The 22148-nt window shown below is 36.9% G+C and overlaps 3 protein-coding genes across 3 annotated transcripts in view; 1 reads left to right on the plus strand and 2 right to left on the minus strand.

Annotated features, from left to right (window-relative positions):
- Positions 1 to 856: 856 nt before the first annotated feature.
- LOC112173034 (synaptotagmin-1) overlaps positions 857 to 22148 on the plus strand; it is a 37265-nt gene continuing 15973 nt past the window's right edge. Inside the window, exon 1 of the mRNA XM_024310580.2 lies at positions 857 to 1026. The gene's annotated coding sequence lies outside the window, so the exon portion shown is untranslated. The remainder of the gene's footprint in view (positions 1027 to 22148) is intronic.
- LOC112170725 (heat shock cognate 70 kDa protein) lies at positions 7026 to 10960 on the minus strand. The gene is made up of 4 exons (XM_040508412.1): positions 10951 to 10960; positions 9003 to 9200; positions 7513 to 8461; positions 7026 to 7437 (listed from the first exon to the last, which is right to left on the minus strand). The coding sequence occupies exons 1-4, from the start codon at positions 10958 to 10960 to the stop codon at positions 7026 to 7028; spliced, it is 1569 nt and encodes a 522-aa protein (XP_040364346.1).
- Positions 11329 to 11869, minus strand: LOC112173035 (60S ribosomal protein L12-1). Its single transcript, XM_024310582.2, has one exon. The coding sequence runs from the start codon at positions 11812 to 11814 to the stop codon at positions 11329 to 11331; it is 486 nt and encodes a 161-aa protein (XP_024166350.1). The 5' UTR covers positions 11815 to 11869.

The following is a 22148-nucleotide window of genomic DNA, read 5'->3' on the forward strand; positions in this document are numbered from 1 at the left end:
GTTTAATGAGTAAATTTAGTATTTGAAAATTTGATAGGAGGTGTAGAAAGCATAGAGGTCAAGTGAGCAAATTTAGAGATTACAATAGAAAAACTCTTGCTAGTTTCTCTGTAAATAACTAATAACTTTAGCCTTGAAACAACTGAAATTATGAAGGGTGAAAATTAACTTTTTACCTTTGAATATATATGAATTTCAGCTATAGTTGATATCTAAATAAATAACTTCAAGATATGGGTCCACCGCGCTCCATCATAAAAATTAAAAATACTGTTTACACTAGTAGAGTAATAGTGAAATGGTAATATTAAAAAGGATGGTAAAAGATAAAAGGGTTACTAATGGTATAATATTAAGTGAATTGGAAAGTTAGGAAGAAAAAGGAAAAAATTTTGTGTCAAAAGTTAATGAGGTGTATGGAAAGTATTTTGATAGAAAGTGGATAAGTGATCATTATCCCTTAATTTTTCTAAGGACATCTACTACGAATTTTGAAGGATATTAATAGCTCGATTATACTAGGAAGATCCGGGACCCGAGCCCACACACATCTGAAGTGTCACTAGCTGCCTAGCAGGAGATTTCCAGCAGACGAAGAATATTATTCTTCCACGTGGCATCATCTCTCTCACCACACTCCGCCACGTGTCGGCGAATAAGGTCAAACCCAGCCTCTGTGGAAACCGATTTGATTCAAATCGAATACGTTACGCTTTGCCTCGTTGCGTGACTTCCGAAACTGCCACCACCAGGTTACCCTCCCCCAGGCGAACCCGCCGAGGACAATTAAGTCATTTTCTAATTCTGAAATTTTGAGGCAGCGTAGTGATCTGAAGGAGTTAGAAAGAAGCAAAATGGGGATTTTGTGGAGGATTTCAGAGTAAGCCAAAGCGTGGAGAGGAGAGAGATTCGAAAATTGGATTCTTCAGCACCATTTTTGACCTCTTTGGATTCGGACTAGGGATTTCGATTGGTCTCGTCGCTGGCTATTTCCTTTTCATCTATGTCCAATCCTCAGATGTTGAGGTTCGCTCTCTCTTCAATTTCTTTCTTCATACACACAATGCAATCCATTCCTTTCAATTTCTAGGGTTTCATCTTTGTATTTTGATTTAACACACCGAGGATGCTCAGTTCTATATCAACACGATGTGATTTGATTTCGCTAATTTGTTTTTGTTGTTTGATTCTGTGGAAATTCAACCTGTAACTGATATTGAATTATTGGTTTCGTTTCGCTAATCGTTTTGGAAATTATTGGATGCTAGTGTGTGCGTGTGTGTGTATAGATTATGGGCACGTGCTTCGGTTTTCGAGTTGTGTGTGATGCAGCATTCTTAGGCATATAGATTTTACTGTCAGCTGTACAATATGAAGTAAGCAAAGCAATGAAGGTGCTTCGAGCACGAAATTGCTGCAGTTATGATAGCTGGGAAAGAGTAGGAGACTTGGCAGATCATGCATGCAAGGTGGTTTTACTAGGAAAGGGACACTTTGCATAAAAGAGCATGTATACTTGCTCAGCCGTACTTGTGGAGAATCGTTGATTTCTGTTTATTTTTGTAATCTTAGTACACAAATCTATATGGACTCTATCCGGAGAAACTTAGATGGTTTACAAATAGAAGAGACTTGAAATGGATATATTGCTTTATCGAAACTATCAGCTTGCTAGGCAAACAAGTGCGTGTGGGTTAAATAAGTTTGACAAGAGTGAAGAGTATATAGAGAAAAAAGAAATTTATTTTCTTTTGGGGAACAGATGTTGAATTTTCTAGAGGCCAAATCGGCATCTACGCAGCAACAGCTGCACGCAGCACGTGTTGGCCGCAATTACTGAACATGGTTTTCTTCGGTTATTGCATTGTCTAATCCTATTCCACTCATTTTGTTTTCTGTTACGATATTTAAACTGTGTAACATAAATTTCTCTTGATTTGGTTGTCTTTATATTGTGTCCTAATTAAGCTGCATCTCCTAGGCTTATTTGAATTGAAGTTTGCATTCCAGAAAAATGGAGGAAGTGCAAACCATGGGGGCTTATTTTCGTGTAATATTGCGGATTTGAGATGCTGCTATACAAAGGGATGAAGGGGCAGAAAAGCAGCAGAATGGGGGGCTAAGAGCCACTAATGTAAAAATCAGTGCATGGTTTCTTTGTTTGCTTTACTTTTTGTTTGGATGTTGCCAAGCCCCAAACTCTTAAGGGATTTGTTTGTAATTAGTGTGATAGTTTTAACTGGGGTGAGCGCTACTCTACTTTTTGCTCTGCTCCCGCTCCCTATTTGTTGATTACTCCGTACAAGGACTACTAGATACTAAATATGAAGTTTTCTTCGATGACGTACTAAATATGAAGTTTGCTCATAATCTCCTTACACTTTTTGATCAAAAGAAAAAAAAGAAAAAAATTTGTTTATACTTCACATTATACCCATTTATTTAATACAGAGGGTAGAACTGTTGCCTAATTACATTTTCTTTTCTTTTGGTCTGGATCACCAAGTATTCGAGTATGGTACTGTATGTATCATAAAATGAAGTTTTGATACCTTCCGTTGCAAGGATAAAATTGGCAAGAAGAATATTAAAGCAACTAATGTATTACTTGAACCTATAGAATAGTGATTGGTGTCAATATGTGTAAACTAAATTAGTTAATTAAAAAAATAAAGAGGGCATGCTGCTCATCCAAGTGACTACATGAGAAACACTAAACAAGCGAAACCCTAGTTTCGAGCCTAAGCGGTGGGGTCGGCGGCCATCGTGCAGAGTCGGCAGCTATCTGCGTGCAGCTCGGTGACAAGCTTGACGGGCTTCACAGGACGGGTCTGGTGGTTTACTTGATTGATCTCTTGATCGGTGGTTGGCTGGTTTTGGTCGAAACTGGTTTGCTCAAAGGTGACGATGGCTGGTTGGCTTGACGTTTAAGGGTCGGGTCAAAGGATCAGAGAGTCGAGGAGTAGAGATGGTTCGTTCGATCTTACCAGTGAGGCTTGGTCGAGGTTCCAGGAGTCTGAGGCACCTGATCGACTTTGGTTTATTGGGATCGAGTTTCTGGATTTCCGGTGGGGTTGTTGCCGATTCGGAAGGAAGGCAGCGGACCCAGTTGCAGGTGATGAGGTGCTGGAGGGGCCGGCCGCGGGAGAGCTTGGTGGCGACGACGATGGATTGGCAGAAACTGTCTAGGACTTCGGCTATTCTTGCTCAGGTTTGGACGACGGCTGGGGTGGCTTCGCTACTGGGGGCTAGGGCTGCTGTCTTGGCTGCTCGGGTTTGGGCTTGGGCCTTTGGGCCTGGGCTCAAACTTGGGTTGCTGGGCTGTAACTAGGCCCATATTATGGGCTTAGGGTTTTTTAAAATGTCAGTCCTAATTCAGATCATGGTTTCTTCGGAATTGGTAATTATCTTGAATTTGGACTGGAGGAAGCGGCTTATGGATGAGGAACTGACTCCTATTTGTTTGCTGGGAAGTGGCTCTCTGTTGGTACTGCAATTGTGCGCCTGGCTAATGGGGATGCTAGTCAATGATTTTGCCCTAGAAGACACGGAGTTGTTCTTTGTTTATGGGTCCGCTTCCAAAGCGGGCTCAAAATCGACTTGTAATGAGTTTACATTGCTTAGATAGGAGCGTGGTAGTTATCCCGCCATTTTTCTGTCTTTAAGTGTATGTTAGACTCTGGCTTTTTGGCTGGTCATCTAATGCAATGAACCTTTGTTTTAAAAAAAAGTGACTACATGAGCTCAAATATTTTTAAATTTTTAAAAGCCTAAAATTGCTTTTTTTCTAATATGAAAATAACTTTATATGTTAAGGACATAATAGTACATCAACATACTCAATTTTTTTGTTGCTGATAATAACTGCATGTTTTCATTTTTTTTTTCCGATACAAAATTTCTAGTATGAAAAAGAAAAAAAAATTATCTAAAGGTCTAATCTTAAAGAAAAACTAAATTAATCTTAAAAGGCAAATTAGCACGTGCTAAAAGGCTAATATGAGTTAAAGTGAAAGAAGGCAGTGGGGCAAATTTTTTTGAACCAACCTATAGAGACGTAAAATGAGGTGGCACTCCTTGGAGGATATTGTCTATAAAAAGTGTAACACAGACAAATTAATGTAATTTGAACACAATGAAAGTAGATGATGAAGGCAATTTCTTACACGACTTAAATTCATTTTCTAGTATATATATTGTTTTCTGATGAGAAATTTTAAATACACACCCCCAATTACTTAATACACACCCCATTCTCAATACACCACTCATTTAATTTACCATTCTAATATTTTACTAAATACACAACCCAAAGTACCTAAAATACCCTTAATCTCAAAAATCATGAAATATTATATTATTTGACCATATTAAGGCTACTATTTAGTATGATTAGTATAGGTTGACGTTTTGTAAATGGCCATATTGATTACTTGTGTTAAATATTGGGAAATCCTTACAGATATATTATTGTTCCTTTCAAATCTTTAAACATGAGAATAATAAACAAGATGAAGAACACACACCTCAACAATACGTGTGTTTGGATGAAGGAAAAAGAGATGATATTTAAAATGAAAATAAGTTCATAACTTCTTAACATGAATTATCTCATTTGACATTCTATACTTGGAAATTATGAATTTCTCTATGGACAGAAATGAATGAATTGATTGTCCGAATTCTTCACTTCAATTTCCATCAAAATATGTATCATTTCGAATTTCCTTACAAAAGTTTACTTTTCTTACTTTATTAGTTTCCAAAACAAGGTCATTTTCGTTTTCAATATTTTAACTTGTTTTAAATCTTCTTAATTTATTACACATTTCAAATTCTGAATAAATACAACCAAACAATGGAAATTGCAATTTATGGAAATTCTAATGATGGAGTGGCAGATTCCATCGTTTTAAAATTTCTCAACAATTTATAATTATTTCATCCAAACACAACATAATTGAAGAGAAGATTGTTGAGCGAGGTCTTAAGAATCCATGTCAATGGTCGAAATTGATATGATAAAGTGTGGAGAAAGATGTATTACAGCGTCGAGGGTTTAGAAGAAGAGACGTAAAAAAGAATATAGGCGTGATTCAAATTTTTTTCTTCTTCTAATATATAGATGTCCATTTTGGACATTTAATCTACCTATAAAATTTGATTTAAAATATAAAATAATAGGGATGTGTATTAAGTAATTAGAGGTGTGTATTTAAAATTTCTCTTTTCTGATCAGTGACACAGAAAAACAAAAAAAACAAAAACAAAACAGAAAAAGAAGAAAGAAAATAGCTGTCTTCATAGTTTTAGGAATCAAACTTGATGTAGTGTGAAGTCTGGGTATTGAGTTGCTAGAGCCTTGCAGAACAAAAAGACAAGTTCAATTGCTTCTTCTAGTTTCGGTGGCAACAAAGATGTTTGGAGGAAGTTATGGAGTTTAAATGTTCCTCACAAGATCCGAGTGTTTATGTGGAGAGCTATTCATAACTTCTTACCATGTGCAAAGAATCTGAAGCAGAGGAAAATCTTAGGGGATGATTGCTTCTGGCAATGTGAGGCACCGAATGAGACTGTTATGCACGCAATTTGGGAGTGCCCAAATGCCAAACAAGTTTGGAAGATGTCGTTTCTAAATGGCGTCTATAAGATGTGGCAGGAACGATCTCTTTTTGATTTGGTATACCATGTCTGTCTGACTGCTACTAAAACAGAGTTAGAGTCTTTCTGATTTATATCCTGGTGGTTGTGGCGAAACAGATATCTAAATAGGCATGGCGAAAAAGTTCAGGGACCAGCTGATGTCATACTTGGGGTTAGTGATTGGCAACGTGATTATGGAAGCATGTGTGGTCCAAGGAGGGTCACTATCAATGAATCCCCAAAGAACCATATTATATGGAGGCCACCAGCTGTTGGTTGTTTAAAGATGAATTTTGATGGGGCATGTGAAACAAAAAATGATATTTGTGGCTTTGGTGTAATTTTCAGAGATAATCAAGGTTTAGTGCTATATCAGTCCCACAACTTGGGAGCCTCCGTTCACAGTCAATAGAAGCTCTTGCTCTTCTACATGGACTCAGATTTGCTATGCATGTGGGTTTCACAAACTTAGAAGTTGAAGGTGAAGCTCTCACAGTTATTAACACGTTGGAAGATAATGAGGATGATTTGAGTTCTGAGGGACAAATTATTGCAGAAGTTAAGTCTCTAATTCAGTCTTTTCATAGTTGTAGTGGGCACTTTGTGAAACGAAATAGCAATAAAGTTGTCCACCGTTTAGCAAAAGTAGCCTTAAAACTTAGTCAACCATTCCTTTGTTTAGAGTCTGGGCCTATATGGCTTCATGAGTGTGTCAATATGGACTTTCAGTGTGAAGTCTAGTGTGGGTAACCTTCTAACTTTTCTACCATGTTGGGGAATAAGTTTAAATTGATACTCCATAACTCATTGTAATCATTTCATTATTAATGAAGTTCTATTCAGATAAAAAAAAAAAAACTTGATGTACCCCAAATTGAACTCCAAATATTTGGGTTAAATGAAGGAAACAATAATGTCATGATAACAAAAATGATACGAAAAGGCATACACAATATGTGAGGAACAGAAAGTTGGTCTATCTACCTAAAAAGATCAACACGTGTGCTTTCCTTCCTAAATAAATCCTACAACAACAAACAAACTAATGCTAAACAAAATGGCTTAAACGAAAAGATCAATTAATTGAGACTGGTTATTCGCTATTAGCTCACACATGGTCGTAGAAAGAACTAAAGAACGTGGTTCTTGTCTTGGTGTTGATTGTAACCCCTTTCTCGTTGCCAGTGGACTTTTCTTCCGCAGAGACATTAAGGATGTCGTTGGCATCGAAATTAAACAGTAATCAAACTGAGAACACGCTTGGGAGCTGGAGGATGGTCGTTTTCACCCATCAAATGATTTTTTTCCATGTTTCAGAATACGAAGATATTATATGAAGTTTCTTCACTCTCATCTCCACTCTCACTCTCACCTTTATATGATCAGGAGGTTCTTGTCTTGGTGTTTATTGTAATCCCTTTCTTGTTGCCAGTGGACTTGACTTCAGCAGAGACATTGAGGATGTCGTCTGCATCAATATTAAAGCAAATATCAATCGTAGGAACACCTTTGGGAGCTGGAGGAATGTCGCAGAGCTCAAATTCACCTAGTAGGTTATTATACAAGCCTTTCTTACTCTCACCTTCAAATACCCTGATCAGTATGCTATCTTGGTTGTCAGACTTGGTAGTAAAGTACTCGGTCCTCTTGAAGGGAACTTTGGTGTTTCTTGGAATCAAAACTTCCATCTCAATACATTCGGAAAGACGATCATGATTATGATCATAATCAAGCCTACAAACACCTGTGCCAAGTGAGAAAGGTGTGACATCCGAGAGAGTGGAGTTCTTAAGCCTATTCCCATTTGGTATTCCACAACACCCATTTAAGACTGCATCTTGAAGCCTATTTCCATTTTGATTTCCACACCCGTTTAAGACTGCAGCTTGAACAACTGCTCCATATGCAATCGCCTCATCAGGATTGGTGCCCTTACACAATTCCTTCCCGTTGAACGCATCCTGCAATAGCTCTTGCACCTTCGGAATTCTAGAAGAGCCACCAGCAAGAACAACATCATCTACATCTCCAGCGTCGATGCAAGCATCACTCAAACACTTTTTCACAGGCTCCATACACTTTTTGAAGAAATTCATGTTCAATTGTTCAAATTTGGCTCGAGTAATAGTTGCATTGAAGTCAATACCCTGATCCATATAGTCGATGTCGATGTCAACTGAAGATGTGAATGACAGTCTCCTCTTTGCCTTCTCACATGCATTTTTCAACCTCGTAAGAGCTCTCGAGTTCCCTCTAACGTCCAAATCGTGCTTCCTCTTGAATTGCTCGGCACAATAGTTCACCATTTTGTTATCAAAGTCTTCACCTCCAAGGTGAGTGTCTCCAGCGGTGGCCATCACATCAAAGACGCCACCACCTATTACCAGTAGTGATACATCTATAGTACCACCACCTAAATCAAATATCATAACAGTTCTTTTGCTCTCCGAATCGGCTTTCTTGTCGAGGCCGTAAGCAATGACTGCAGCAGTCGGTTCATTTATAATACGAATCACATTTAGGCCAGCCATTTTAGCAGCATTTTTGGTAGCCTGACGTTGTGAGTCATTAAAGTAAGCAGGGACAGTAATAACAGCATTTTTTACACTTGATCCAAGATAGGCTTCAGCAACTTTATGCATCTTTGGTAGTACCACGGATGATATTTCTTCAGCAGCAAAGTGTTTCTCTTGGCCCTTGTCTTTCACAACAATAATGGGCTTGTCATTAGGACCTTCGATGACCTTGAATGGCCAAAGCTTCAAATCACTTTGAACACATGCATCACTAAATCTTCTACCTATCAATCGCTTTGCATCTGCAAATGGCAAATTTGTGGAACAGAATCAGGCATTTATGAAGCATAAGGCCGATGTCAAAGCAATACATACACAAGACAAACCAGCCAGTTCAATTAGCTTTGCCAAACAACAATGGTTGTCGGTTAGGAAAAAGAAGTTAGATGATTTTCATACCAATCTGCCAGCTTTTAACACTTTGAAAATACGAGTGCTACTTGAGGAACCTATTTCTTTTCTTTTGCAAAATTATAACTTAATAACATGGAGACTATCCACAATGTGTCTAGAGAAGTGTTAGTGGCTTCTTTAGTATTAGCTGCAGGGCCTAGGCTTTCGGAAGTTACGAAACCACAATACATGATAAGCCTAGTAATATCAAGAATCTGTTGAGGAAAGAAAAAGTGGTAAAATAAAGCAGTTGCAGGAAATAATAATACAATTTATAGAAGGCCATTTAATTCTTCTTAAAAAAAATAAAAAAGAAAAGAAAGAAGAAGACCATTTAATTAGAATTTGATATATTTGTAAATTTGAGATGAATAAGATTGATGATTATACCAAAGACTGTATTGTTGGGGTTTTTGATGATCTGGTTAAGTGCTGCATCTCCTACCAATTGCTTAGTATCAGTGAAGGCAACATAAGATGGAGTGGTTCTGTTGCCTTGATCGTTCACTATAATCTCAACACGATCTTGCTGCCACACTGCTACGCACGAGTAGGTTGTCCCCAAGTCAATCCCTATCGCATGACCCGCTATTGTTTCAAGAACTTAAAGAAGAATACATAAAACAAGATCGAAGAAAACTGGTCTCGAAGATTGATTGTCTGTTGGTTACTTGGTCTGTGTTTTATAAGGATAGGTTCATGGGTATAACGGGCGTTAGTTGCGAGAACAGTTTTGTAACTATCTAAATGGGAAGGTTTGAAAATGTCGAACAGGGAACTCAGAAGAGACATCTTAGATTCCATTGCTTATCTTGTACACCAAGAATTTCAAATCTCAGACAACATTTGATTTGCAATGTCTTATTTTGGTAGGATATGTTTCAACCGCTTCATGCTTTTTGTGCCTGATTTTGTTACTCCTCAAATGTATTTACCTGGGTATTGGGTATTCATGGCAGCCTCGATCAACTTATGAGCAAACAGAACCCTTTTGTTTTCAATCAGTACATGATTTCACCCTAATACCGTAGACAAACCCGAAATGTCTTTCATTTCAGGTCATTATGAGTGGCTTATTTGTTGAATATACGACATTAAAATTTTCTAATGGTATAGACACTAATAAACAAGAGAGAAGGGCATTAGACATTCGTAACGGTCATCATAACTCAAAGAGGCCATGTGCCCATGTTACGTATCCAATCCAAAAAATTGTTGTCAACGTTGGAGAAAGAAAAGGGAGACACTTCAAAGCCAACAATCAATCAATCCACCAGCAATGGAAAACATACTCAGAATCTGAGTTGCTGTCACCCAATACTATGACACTTCCAAGGCATATGGAAAACAAATGGTTGAGATAAAAAATGCAACCACCTCATTCATTACACACTACCAGAACAGATCAAGGATCAGAACTACTGAAACCAAAACAATTTGGCACATACTCCACCTAAACAAAGTATATAAATACTCTCCAAAATAAAACATGTAACCACTTCAGTCATTAGTACACACACTACCAGAACAGATCAAGGATTTGAACTACTGAAACCAAAACAAACATATCCTCCACCTACACAAAGTATATGAATACTCTATTCCTAAATGTACCTAAAGTACGGACATACCTCAACTAATACAGGGCAGCTTAATACAACAACCAACAAAATAAATGAAGGTACGGGGACTACTCAGCCATTTTCCTAGCAAGACTATCTATATGCTTAGTTGGTAACCCAAAGTTCGACAGTACTACTACAAAGAACTCTGCCAATATGATTCTGCAAAGGAATTGTTCAATATATTACACAGGACTCAATTCAGGATACAATTGGACCCTTCACATTAATCAATTACAAAATATTAACGTAAAAAAGCTTTGATAAAAAATTTAAACACCAAAACAAACACTTGGGATTCAACCCAACAGTAAAGCATCAAATTTTATATGTTCTCCATCACCTCCCATGGAGTAAGACACAGACAAAGAAGAAAAAACAGGGAGCAGGAAGGACCCGTAAAACCCCAGGAGACTTGAAACATCACTATGTGGCTACGCCAATTACTAGGTCGCATAGAGAATGAATAGTGTGATTGAAGATATATTCTTCAACTTCTATAATTGCAGCATACTCACAAATGAGATTAAATAATTTAACTGATGACCACATTTTGCAATACACAGATGACCATTCGAAGTACGAAACAAACCTCACAATAGCACCAATCGGATCTACCAAGTCGAGTATCAACAACTGACCAAATAACAAAAAAAAAAAGCATCAACCCAACCCTCAAGCAATGAATGCCACAGTTAGCATCACGTCATGTCAACATTGGGTCATCAATAACCCTAGACTCATCTAGCAATAGCATTCAATTTGTTCTCATCAACATTTCCCCTCGGCTTCCATAATTAAGAGGCACGAGTAAAGAAACTAATCTATCCACACAGAAACTAGCGTAATTTGCAGCAAAAAATGACCACAAAGCAAGCAAACAATACACTCAATCCAACCAATCAAAAGCAAGCAGAATAAAGCACCAATTCAACTTAACCATAATGTAGAACCCAGATTATATTTATCACAGCCTGACTAGAATCAGCATCCACAACTAAATTAGCAGAGTACTTAAACCAGAGTACTTACATCATCAAAATTAAATTAGCTTATTAACAGAGAAAAAAAAGACGCCGACTCAGACCTCAACCTCAGTAGACGGCGGCGGTCAGCGCCTTCTGCACATCACGAGGGTCCCTTCCGTTCACCAAGCAGCCAACGGACACGCACGTGCCGAGAACCTCCCGCACCGTGCCGTCCAGGCCTTTCGCCATGGATCTCGGCTGCAAGACGGTGGCTATCTTCTCCACATCGGCCAGGCTAATGCTGCCGCTGTGCTTGACGTTCTTGACCTTCTTGCGGTCGCGCTCGGGCTCGTTGAGGGCCTTGATGACAAGGGCGGCGGCGGAGGGAACCACCGAGATCTTGGCCTCACGGTTCTGCACGGTGACCTTGGCAGTGACACGCAGACCCTTCCATTCCTTGGCTGTCTCCTTCGCGATGTCTTCTGCGATCTTCTTTGGGGAGAGACCGAGAGGACCGATCTTGGGAGCCAGGGTACTCGCCGCGCCGACTTCGCCGCCGGTGACGCGGACGAAGACTTCAACGACCTGCGAGGGATCCAACTTTGGCGCCATTGCTGCTGGTAGAGACTGGAGAGTGGAGACTGAGCTTTAGGGTTTCGAACGGGAAGGGGTTGGGAAATGGAAGATTATATATAGACTAGGGTTTGGTGTCTTTTATGTCCAATTTGCCCCTTGCAATAGCCGCGTGTCTGGGGATTAGACTGTGGGTGTTTTCGTCAATGAGTGTAAGTACGATAAGGGACTAAATGATCTCTGGCAACTGGGGCATGGTGTAAGGTTAAATATGTCTTTTTAATATGCTCGCTGCTATGGGTCTTATACAACGTGCATTTAGCTTACTTACAACTTGCAAAATGCACATCGTAAATTTAAAATATCTTTTCTTCCTGTAATGTGTTGTTAACTCTACCCTATAACACTTTCTTCTTTGCAATATATAAATATATATATATAGCATCCTTATTAATTTGTTCATCGATTTGTGGTTATAATGATGGCTAGGCTCCAGACAGACCAGCTCAAACAGCTTTTATATATATATATATATAGAGTGTAGGAAATCTCAGAGTTGTAAATTCCAATCATTTGAAATGGTGGTTGTCCATCAATTCAAAAAAAAAAATATTTATAGATTTATTTGAAATATAATTTAGGAATTGCAAAGTTTTTTACCTCTTGTTCTATTTCATTGTATTCGAACTCTTCTGCATTTAGGAGTTGTACTCCTTTATTTTTTTCCAAAGATGCTCATCATTTTAACATCTCTTGCTACCAAGTGTTTTGGTTTTTCATATTTGATACTAGTCAAACTAGTGGAAGGTTCTAAAAAAATCATATTAAAAAATCATATTTGGAATATGATTATTCTTAGGTTTTTCTAATGGTTTGAACCCATTAGATTTCTTGGATTTTACTGTAGTTACACTAGAAGCATAAGCATTAGGCATTGAGTTGCTAAAAATGCTAGAAGATTTTAGCAAAAATGAGACTTAGGAAGATAAAAAAGAACAACAAAACCTAAAACACTTCAAATAGTTTTAACCTAAATTTCAAAGCTACTGGATAACAGAGCAAGACAATATGTATGAAATTACAAAAGTACAACAAAACAATAACTTCTTTGCACTATAACTTTGCACCAACTAAATACAGGGAAATCTGCGGTATCAAGTTTCCAATTAACCCTAATACCAGATATGGACGATAAGATTCAATCAAATGGGCAAGATGTGTCTCAACTTCTAACCTAAGCACTGAGTCCTCAATAAATGTTGTCACATAAAAAATTAAATTCTCCTAAACAAAAATAAATATAAGTACTACACCTATCCTAAAGACAATGGAACTAACACCTCTAGAAATCTTACTTGCACTGATGGTAAAATGCCCATATGCGAATCATTTCTCATAACATTCAAAACAAGTATTCATGACACTAGAAACTTTGAAACGTAGGATTCAAATCACAAGGTCTAACCCACTGATGATTTGCTTGCAACATCTCATCATATTTGGCAAGCAGGCAGATATCCGGAGGCGCTCTCAGAAAATCAGGGGTCAACCACCCTACTATGTCAATATTATGCTTTTTCCCACACTCCATCAAACCAGAAAACCCGATTAATGTCTTGTTGGAACCATCTTTGTAACTAAACCGGTAAATTCCAACGCGAAAATCATATAACCCTGGATACAATAATTGATTCTCAACCATGCACAAATTAGAATACGGTAGCCTCTGTGCATTGTTAGCTAGCAGATCGCGTATTGTCATAGCCGAGTCTATTTTACTGTTCGAGAATGAAAAAATATTGAGACATTCCCAAAAACAACAAGAAAAAGACAACTAGGCCTAGAAACTATCACAGTAACTGTAAACTATAAACGAAAATGATAGAATGTAACTGCAACGTTCACTACTATAAAACCCAAGTACTCGGCCAAGTACTGCTCACCTCAAAGCCTTCAAGATATCAGATCCTCAAAGCCTCCCTCAACTCCGGCTCAGCCTCCTTATGCTAGAAATTTCCAATTATGGTGAGTTTCACTTTTAAAAGTGGGGGTTTCAGAATCTTGGTTTAAGGGTGCAGGCTTCGCATGACTCTCAGACCAAGGTTCGCAACTTGCGACAGCGGAGGTTTTTTTTTTGTTTGAGGTTTAGGGTTTAGGAAGAGGGAGCTCAGGTTTAAGAGAGAGGATACTTTATAGTCTATACCACTCTCATCACCATATTCATATATATGTAATGAATTTGGATCTGATCCCCAATATTTGGCCTCTTCCTGTTTTATTGGGCCTCAATTTAACTATTTTCATATATATATTTTTTTAAATAAAACTATTTTCATACTTTTTTGTCGGTCTTTCTTTAACGATGTAATTATGTAATTTATGTTTCAACGTTTTGCAACGACGTATTATGACTCTCCAAATTGGTAGTCTATCTCGAAATTAATAACGTCATCCAATTAAAGAAGCATACAATTAATTCTATAATTTACATTGTTTGGCAAAAAAAAAAAAAACCTTCAAAGTCTCTGCTTTTGTTTTGAGGGAAGCGTGACGGTGGCAGATTTGTTAGGTCTTTGTTGGGGGGTCTTGGGGTAGTCATCTCCTTCATGTTCTTCAAGTTCAAGGGCTATTGTGGTGGAGGCAAACTACTGGTTTACATCGTGGAGTACATATTTTCATGATTTGAGATTGGTGGAGAAGGTGACATCTTTTGGTTACAGGATTAGATGGTGGGGGAGTTTAGGTTTTTCTCGAGGTTGTGGTGCTAGTATATTGGTTGTGACAGTGCTAAGAGGCCGAAGTGGATGGTATGGAGGTGGAGGTTCAATTATTTTTGTCTGAATACTAGATTTGTGTATATTGGAAGCCCAATCTTGATGCCCATGACTGATTTCTCCGATTTGAATTCATCGAGTTCAACAAATTTTTGAGGGCCAAGAATATAACTAAAACTCACTCTAAGGTTCGAATTAATTTAATTTGGGCTTTAGCTTATCCTGCTGAAGCAAAACTTAAAAACTAGCTAGTTATATTTCGCTTTTAGCTCATCTAGTTAATAAAAAGAAATAGCTATTACTATTGGAAATGCTCTAAGCTTAGTATTTTATAATAGTCAAAGAGCACCAACGAACGATAATCGCATTAGTCCTTTTTATTGTAATCAAAAGGAAAAAAAATAATCAAGTCTAAGTTTGATATTTTGGCTCGTAGCCAGTTTTGCTTAATGCATGAGAAATGCTCATGATTCATTAAAAATTCACAATATTCCATTAATTACCTATACTAAAGCTCTAGCAGTCTAGCTCCTTATGAACAGTAACGTCCATATTGGTTTAATGTTTTACCCCACTTTATTGTTTTATTACAACTATGCCATTCAACCTTCAATAGTGAACGGTAAAATTTGTGTTATTTTACTGTTTTGGCCCTCTTCCAAGATCCACCAACCACTACAAATATGTGCACATAATTTCGGCCTTAATCTATAACTCATACACCATTCAAATGGTGTGTTTGCAGTTTCTAGTAAATACAACACCTAAACTCTAGAAAATTGCTTTTGTTAGTGACTCCCAGCTTCACTATGCAATTGGTCAACTAATCTCAACAAGGTATAAAATTGATGCAAAAGCTCGGATGGTTACGAAGTCCATCGTTTCTCTATCCCATAACATGATGATAATTTTGTGCTCAAATCCTAAGTCAAGAGGGATCGTATTGTTAATGGTGGTCCATGGTTCAATAGAAAGTTTTTGCACGCAATAATAAGTATAAACTTGTCATCTTAAATTTTATGAAATAACAGTGATACAACTACAAAAAAGCTAACCTCACAGGTATACGAGTCATGCGACTCAATGTTTCCTTTCGTTTCTTTATATACTTGTTTTATTTTTTTCGGTTCAACAAAAAGTCTTTGCACACAAGTATAAGTATAAACTTTTTTTTTTTTTTAGATAAGAAACTATATGTATAATTTGTAATCTTTTTATGAAATAACACTGATAAAACTACACAAAAGTTAGCCTCATAGATATATGAGTCATCCGACATAATGCTTTCTTTCGTTTTATATATATATATATTTTGATAAGAAACTATAAGTATAAACTTATAATCTTAAATTTTATGAATTAACATTGACATAACTAACAAAAGTTAGCCTAAGAAGTATACGAGTCATCCAAAGTAATGCTTTATTTCGTTTTTTTATATACTCGTTTTGTTTTTCCAGTTCAACAGAAAATCTTTGCACACATGCATAAGTGTGAACCTCTAATCTGAAATTTTATGAAATAACAGTGATACAACTACACAAAACCTAGCCTCACTAGTATACGAGTCATCCAACGCAATGCTTCCTTTCATTTCTTAATGAATTGATTTTTCCACTTCTGAATGTAAGGAACGTCGACCTTGCCACAAGGTCTAGCCCACCGATGATTTTCTTGCAACACCCCATCATATTTGGCAAGCAGGTAGATATCCGGAGGTGCTCTTGGAAAATCAGGGTCAACCACCCTACTATGGCAATATTATGCTTTTTTCCACATGTGAATGAAGAATTCTAGTGGCTGAAATGTGTAAACCCAAACAACAGAAGTGGAAAGTTAAGTAATAATAGTCAAAAGAGTATTCCAATAACAATTTAAAACTATGGTCAGCTAGTCAATCATAAGCAAAAGACAATAGAAACCAAAATACAAGACAAGAACCAAGTTCTTACCATTTCGAATGCCAGATTATTATTATTATTTTGGTCACTCCTTCAATCGTCAAGGAAGCCTCTCCACCCAAACTCTTCAAACATCTTTTGTTCATTTTCATGGTCTTTTCGTTGTCTCTCATAATCAAACCCTGCACCCTATGTATTCTCCTCCTCTATCCTCTCCTCCTCATTTGAATTACTGGTGGTACCCGAATTGGAAGGCACACAGATCCTTGAGCGCACAGGTGAGTGAAGACTAAATAAGCCGACCATATTTCAAACCAGTCCCACCAAAGTATAGTAGTCGTCATGACCCGGATGAAAAGACCAATTTTGTAGAAGTGGAATATGCACTAGACCAGTAGTCGAACTCACATATTGTGAATCTTCTTTTATGCAGGACTTGGTTCGATCCCATAGAATATAAACCTGTGGTGCTTGACGTGGATACTCGGCCAACCTTATTTGGATCATGACCTTGTAATTCTTGCCATGATAGGAAATGGGAATGTAACCCATGATCAAAGGAATGGGAGTGCTCACATTAGTCTCATGTAGATGAACCGCCAACTCGGGAAAATCAGAAAGAAGTTCCTTGAGGGCTTTTCGGAGGTGTTCAATAGTGATTCCTTTAGGTATGTTATCAGAAACAGAGTTAGTCAACTTTGAAGAATTTGAATTGTTACAGCGCTTTACGAAGGGATGTCATGAACCAAAAGCACCAACTAGCTCAACAATTAGGTTGGCTAAAGTGGAGTGATTTTTTCACTTCTGAATGTAAGGAATGTCGACATTGCCACAAGGTCTAACCCACCGATGATTTGCTTGCAACACCACATCATATTTGGCAAGCAAGTAGATATCCGGAGGTGCTATCGGAAAATCAGGGGCCAACCACCATACTATGGCAATATTATGTTTTTCTCCCACACTCCATCAAACCAGAAAACCCGATTAATGTCTTGTTGGAACCATCTTTGTAACTAAACCAGTAAATTCCAAAGCGAAAATCATATAATCTCAGATACAATAATTGATTCTCAACCATGCACAAATTAGAATACGGCAGCCTTTGTGCATTGTTAGCTAGCAGATCGCGTATTGTCATAGCCCAGTCCATTTTACTGTTCGAGAATGAAAAAATATTGAGACATTCCCAAAAACAACAAGAAAAAGACAACCATGCCTTGAAACTATCACAGCAACTATAAACGAAAAAGCTAGCCTCATAGATATACAAGTCGTCCGACGCAATGCTTCCTTTCATTTTTTTTATATACTTTTTCTTTTCAAGTTCAATAGAAAGTCTTTGCACGCAAGCATAAGTATAGACTTTTTTCTTCTTTTTTTTTTTATAAGAAACTATAAGTATAAACTTATAATCTGAAATTTTATGAATTAACATTGACATAACTAACAAAAGCTAGCCTTAGAGGTATATGAGTCATCCAAAGCAATGCTTTATTTCGTTTCTTTATATACTCGTTTTGTTTTTCCAGTTCAATGGAAAATCTTTGCACACAAGCATAAGTGTGAACCTGTAATATGAAATTTTATGAAATAACTGTGATACAACTACACAAAACCTAGCCTCATTGGTATACAAGTCATCCAACGCAATGCTTCCTTTCATTTCTTTATATACTCGTTTTGTTTTTCCGTTTCTTATTTTTGGGTCGGTCCCCAAACCCTTTTTGCCTTCCCTTTTATGAAGAAGTTGAATCTGCATTTTCCTCTACCTATAGATTTCCGATATTTCATAAACCTATATAAATAAATTTACAAAACAGAATGAAAGAACTAAATAGGAATTGAATTTTAAATCTCATACACTTTTTTTGCTTGTTTGAAAGGTTGGGACAACGATCAGGACAATGGGACGTGAGATTGCACAAATTCAATTCATCACTGAGAATTGATCTTGACCTACCCTTGCTCTACCTTTATGTAGTAGTAATCATATCTTTTCTTAATAGGAAGAGTCACGTGCTGTTTATATAACAGTAATCCGTTCTTATTAGCAAGTTTTTATGTACAACTACTCCTATCACTTTGTTTTAATCTTATCTGTTTATATATGAGTTGTGTTATTTATTTATTTTTTAATTTTAATCTTAAGAAACACCTCCACCCATAACAATCTTAAGATAGATTATAACCGTTTGTTATAGTAGTAATTTGTTCTTAATGTTCTCTTAAGAAAATACAACCCCATTTGACACTATTCATCTAAACAGTAGGTTCTATAATCAAACCATCTCCAACCAATAGGTTGCAAAATTTATATCTCCAATTAGTTGGACAAATTGTGAAAAGAAAAAGATGAAAATTCAAATAAGTTTATAGATAGTGCACATGGATGGCCCATATTGACTTTGGTTTGGAAAGACAACCGTTCTATTTGATGTTCCAAATATTGAACTTTAATTAATATTTTGGCACCTCAAAATGGAACTTTTATATTCTATTCCACCAGTTGGAGATGGATCTGATAAAAGAAGTTCTATAATTTAATATAGAACCACCAATTGGAGACGACCTTAGCAAGTTTTTATGTACAACTAATCCTATCCCTTTATCTTGATCCTATCCGTTTATATATAAATTGTGTTATTTATTTATTTTAATTTTAATCTTAAGAAACACCTCCATAAATAACAATCTTAAGATAGATTACAAACATGTGTTATAGTAGTAATTAATATGTTTTTATTAGCAAGTTTTTATGTAAAGAGGAGAGTAAAAAAGGAGAGTTTTGTTTTTAGGCTCTTTAAAGATCTCGTTTTTTAACATACCCACTTTTGTGGTTGGCTCTCTGGGGCAAATTTATATCTCAGAGAAAATTAATGTATAGCCGTCTAGCCGTATCAGACTTAAAATCTCACAAAATAGATGTAGCCGTTAGCCATTTATCTAAGAGTGAAGCAAAAACTTAACATCTCACAAAACGAATGGTTTTCTTGAATTTGAACTAGTGTATAGCCGACTAGCCGTCCGAGACTTAAAATCTCACAAAATAGATGTAGTCGTTAGCCGTTTATCTCAAAGTGATGCAAACTTAACATCTCACAAGACGAATAGTTTCCTTAAATTTAAACCAGTTTATAACTTGATTGATTACAACTACGAACAACACCTTTGCCTTTGCCTTGGATTACTCCTTTTCCTCTTCCCATTTTGTTTCGAAATGGCAAACATCCTTGCTATTCTCCTCGCCATACTCATCCATGTCTTCATTGGAGTCCTCGCACTTTTGGCATGACACTTGTTCCGCTGGAGAAGAACTGTGATCACAGATTTCTTCATGGCCATAAAACACAAGAGAGTAAGCCAAGAGCCGAGGAGCAATGAAGGAATCTCAATACCCCCACTACCGAAGAAGAATCAAATCCAGCATCCACCCTAAAATCGTCTACATCATCTCCACAATCCATTGTTCTCAAATCCCCTGCCTTTTGCAACAGATGTGGGCGCGTCCTTGTTCCGGTTTTCGGCGGTTCCAGCTAATATTTTATCTGCCAACGCACTCCGCAGCCTCCTACTCCTCCTGCTCAGTGATCGGGTCAATCAATCCCTTCGGAAGAATCACGTGTTCTATATATGCATAGTTCTTGTTTGTTATGTAGAACTAATCCTATTAACAAGTTTGTTATTAGAATTAATCTCATCTGTTTATCTTAATCTTAGCCGTTTATCTTAACCTTGAGTTGTGTTATTTGTTGTGAGTTTATCTTAACCTTAGTCATTTATCTTAATCTTGAGTTGTGTTGCTATTTTTTTAATTTTTAATTCCCAACATGCTCTACTAATCAGGGCAGTAGAAACACAAAGATTATCGCACATTTTTTTTAAGAGTTAATTAGTTTTAAGTCAAAAAACCATGACCTGTTTTGATTGTAATCTGGAAAATTTTTTTGTTGATTGCGGTCCAGTGACTAAGCATCCACATCAGCTTACTTTCCTATATTAGCATGATGAGTCAACTTCTACTTTTTCACATACCAAATTTACCCATAACAATATTACTCAAAACATTGCGTCAATAAATTGAAAGTTAATGTTGTTTTTCAATCAATTTGGTATTCATAAAAACTATACCAATTATAATATGTCATCAGCACAACAAAACCCTTAATTGATGCATCGTCATTAAAAAAAATTATAACTTATATAAAATGATCATACCTTACCATCATTTTTCTTCTCCTTTATTCTGATCACTTTCTTCTTGTTTCTACACCTATATTATAGAATTGTCATGTTGTTCAGCTTCATTATACAATCAAATAGGTATTCATAAGAAGGTTTTGATTCATCTAAAGAGGTAATATTCTACATTATATCTCTATCTTTGCACCTTAAGATAAATCGTACAAAGGAAAGGGATTCTAGAAAGGGAGATACATTTTTCATAACTTAAGGGAAAGGCAAGTTGCTGTGGTTCTTTTTTTTTTTTTTTTTTTTTTTTTTTCTGTACCTTTAGATTAAGAACAATGTTAAAAACTAAGTTGCTCTTTTTTCATTACCTTGTGCATATATATGTTTGCAATTTTGATACCTAGTACAAAAGTAATATTTTAAGGGGAAAGGCAAGCTGCAATGATTCTACTTCTTCTTCTTCGTTTCCTACCTTTTTATTAGGAACCATGTTTAAACTACCTTAGTCTTTTTTCATTACCTTGTGCGTAAAAATTTGCACTTTTCAAACCTATTACAAAGGTAGACTAGTGTTGGTTTCTTTTTCTCTACCTATTAAATAGGAATAATATTAGAATTCGACCATGAACTAATCTATTACTATATCTCTAGGTATTGTTGTGTCAATAACACTACTTAGTAATATCCAAGGGGGAGGGCAAGATATAGGTTTTCCCCTCTCTATGAAAAAACCCTAAGAAGGCTTCACGACCTTGAGAATTTTCTCATCCGGCGGCGGCCTTGGCCTAGGCTGGCCGTTTGGCTTCGCTGAAGCCGCGGGGCTTTGCTGCCGGGCGGGATTGCTATTGCCTCAGTGGCTTCATGTGTGGTAAGATATATATATTGTTTTCTGATTAGTCACAAAAAAAAAAAAAAAAACAAACAAACAAAACAAAACAGAAAAAGAAGAAAGAAAATAGTTGTCTTCATAGTTTTAGGAATCAAACTTGATGTAGTGTGAAGTCTAGGTATTGGGTTGCTAGAGCCTTGCAGAACAAACAGACAAGTTCAATTGCTTCTTCTAGTTTCGGTGGCAAAGATGTTTGGAGGAAGCTATGGAGTTTAAATGTTCCTCACAAGGTTTGAGTGTTTATGTGAAGAGCTATTCATAACTTCTTACCTTGTGCCAAGAATCTGAAGCAGAGGAGAATCTTAGGGGATGATTGCTGCTGGCAATGTGGAGCACCGAATGAGACTGTTATGCATGCAATTTGGGAGTGTCCAAATGCCAAACAAGTTTGGAAGATGTCGTTATTAAATGGCGTCGTCTATAAGATGTGGCAGGAACGATCTCTTTTTGATTTGGTAGACCTTGTCTGTCTGACTGCTACTAAAACAGCGTTAGAGTCTTTCTGCTTTATATCCTGGTGATTGTGGCGAAACAGAAATCTAAATAGGCATGGCGAAAAAGTTCAGGGACCAGCTGATGTCATACTTGGGGTTAGTGATTAGCAACGTGATTATGGAA

The sequence above is a fragment of the Rosa chinensis genome, chromosome 6, assembly GCF_002994745.2.
Source record: "Rosa chinensis cultivar Old Blush chromosome 6, RchiOBHm-V2, whole genome shotgun sequence".
In the NCBI taxonomy this organism is placed as follows: domain Eukaryota; kingdom Viridiplantae; phylum Streptophyta; class Magnoliopsida; order Rosales; family Rosaceae; genus Rosa; species Rosa chinensis.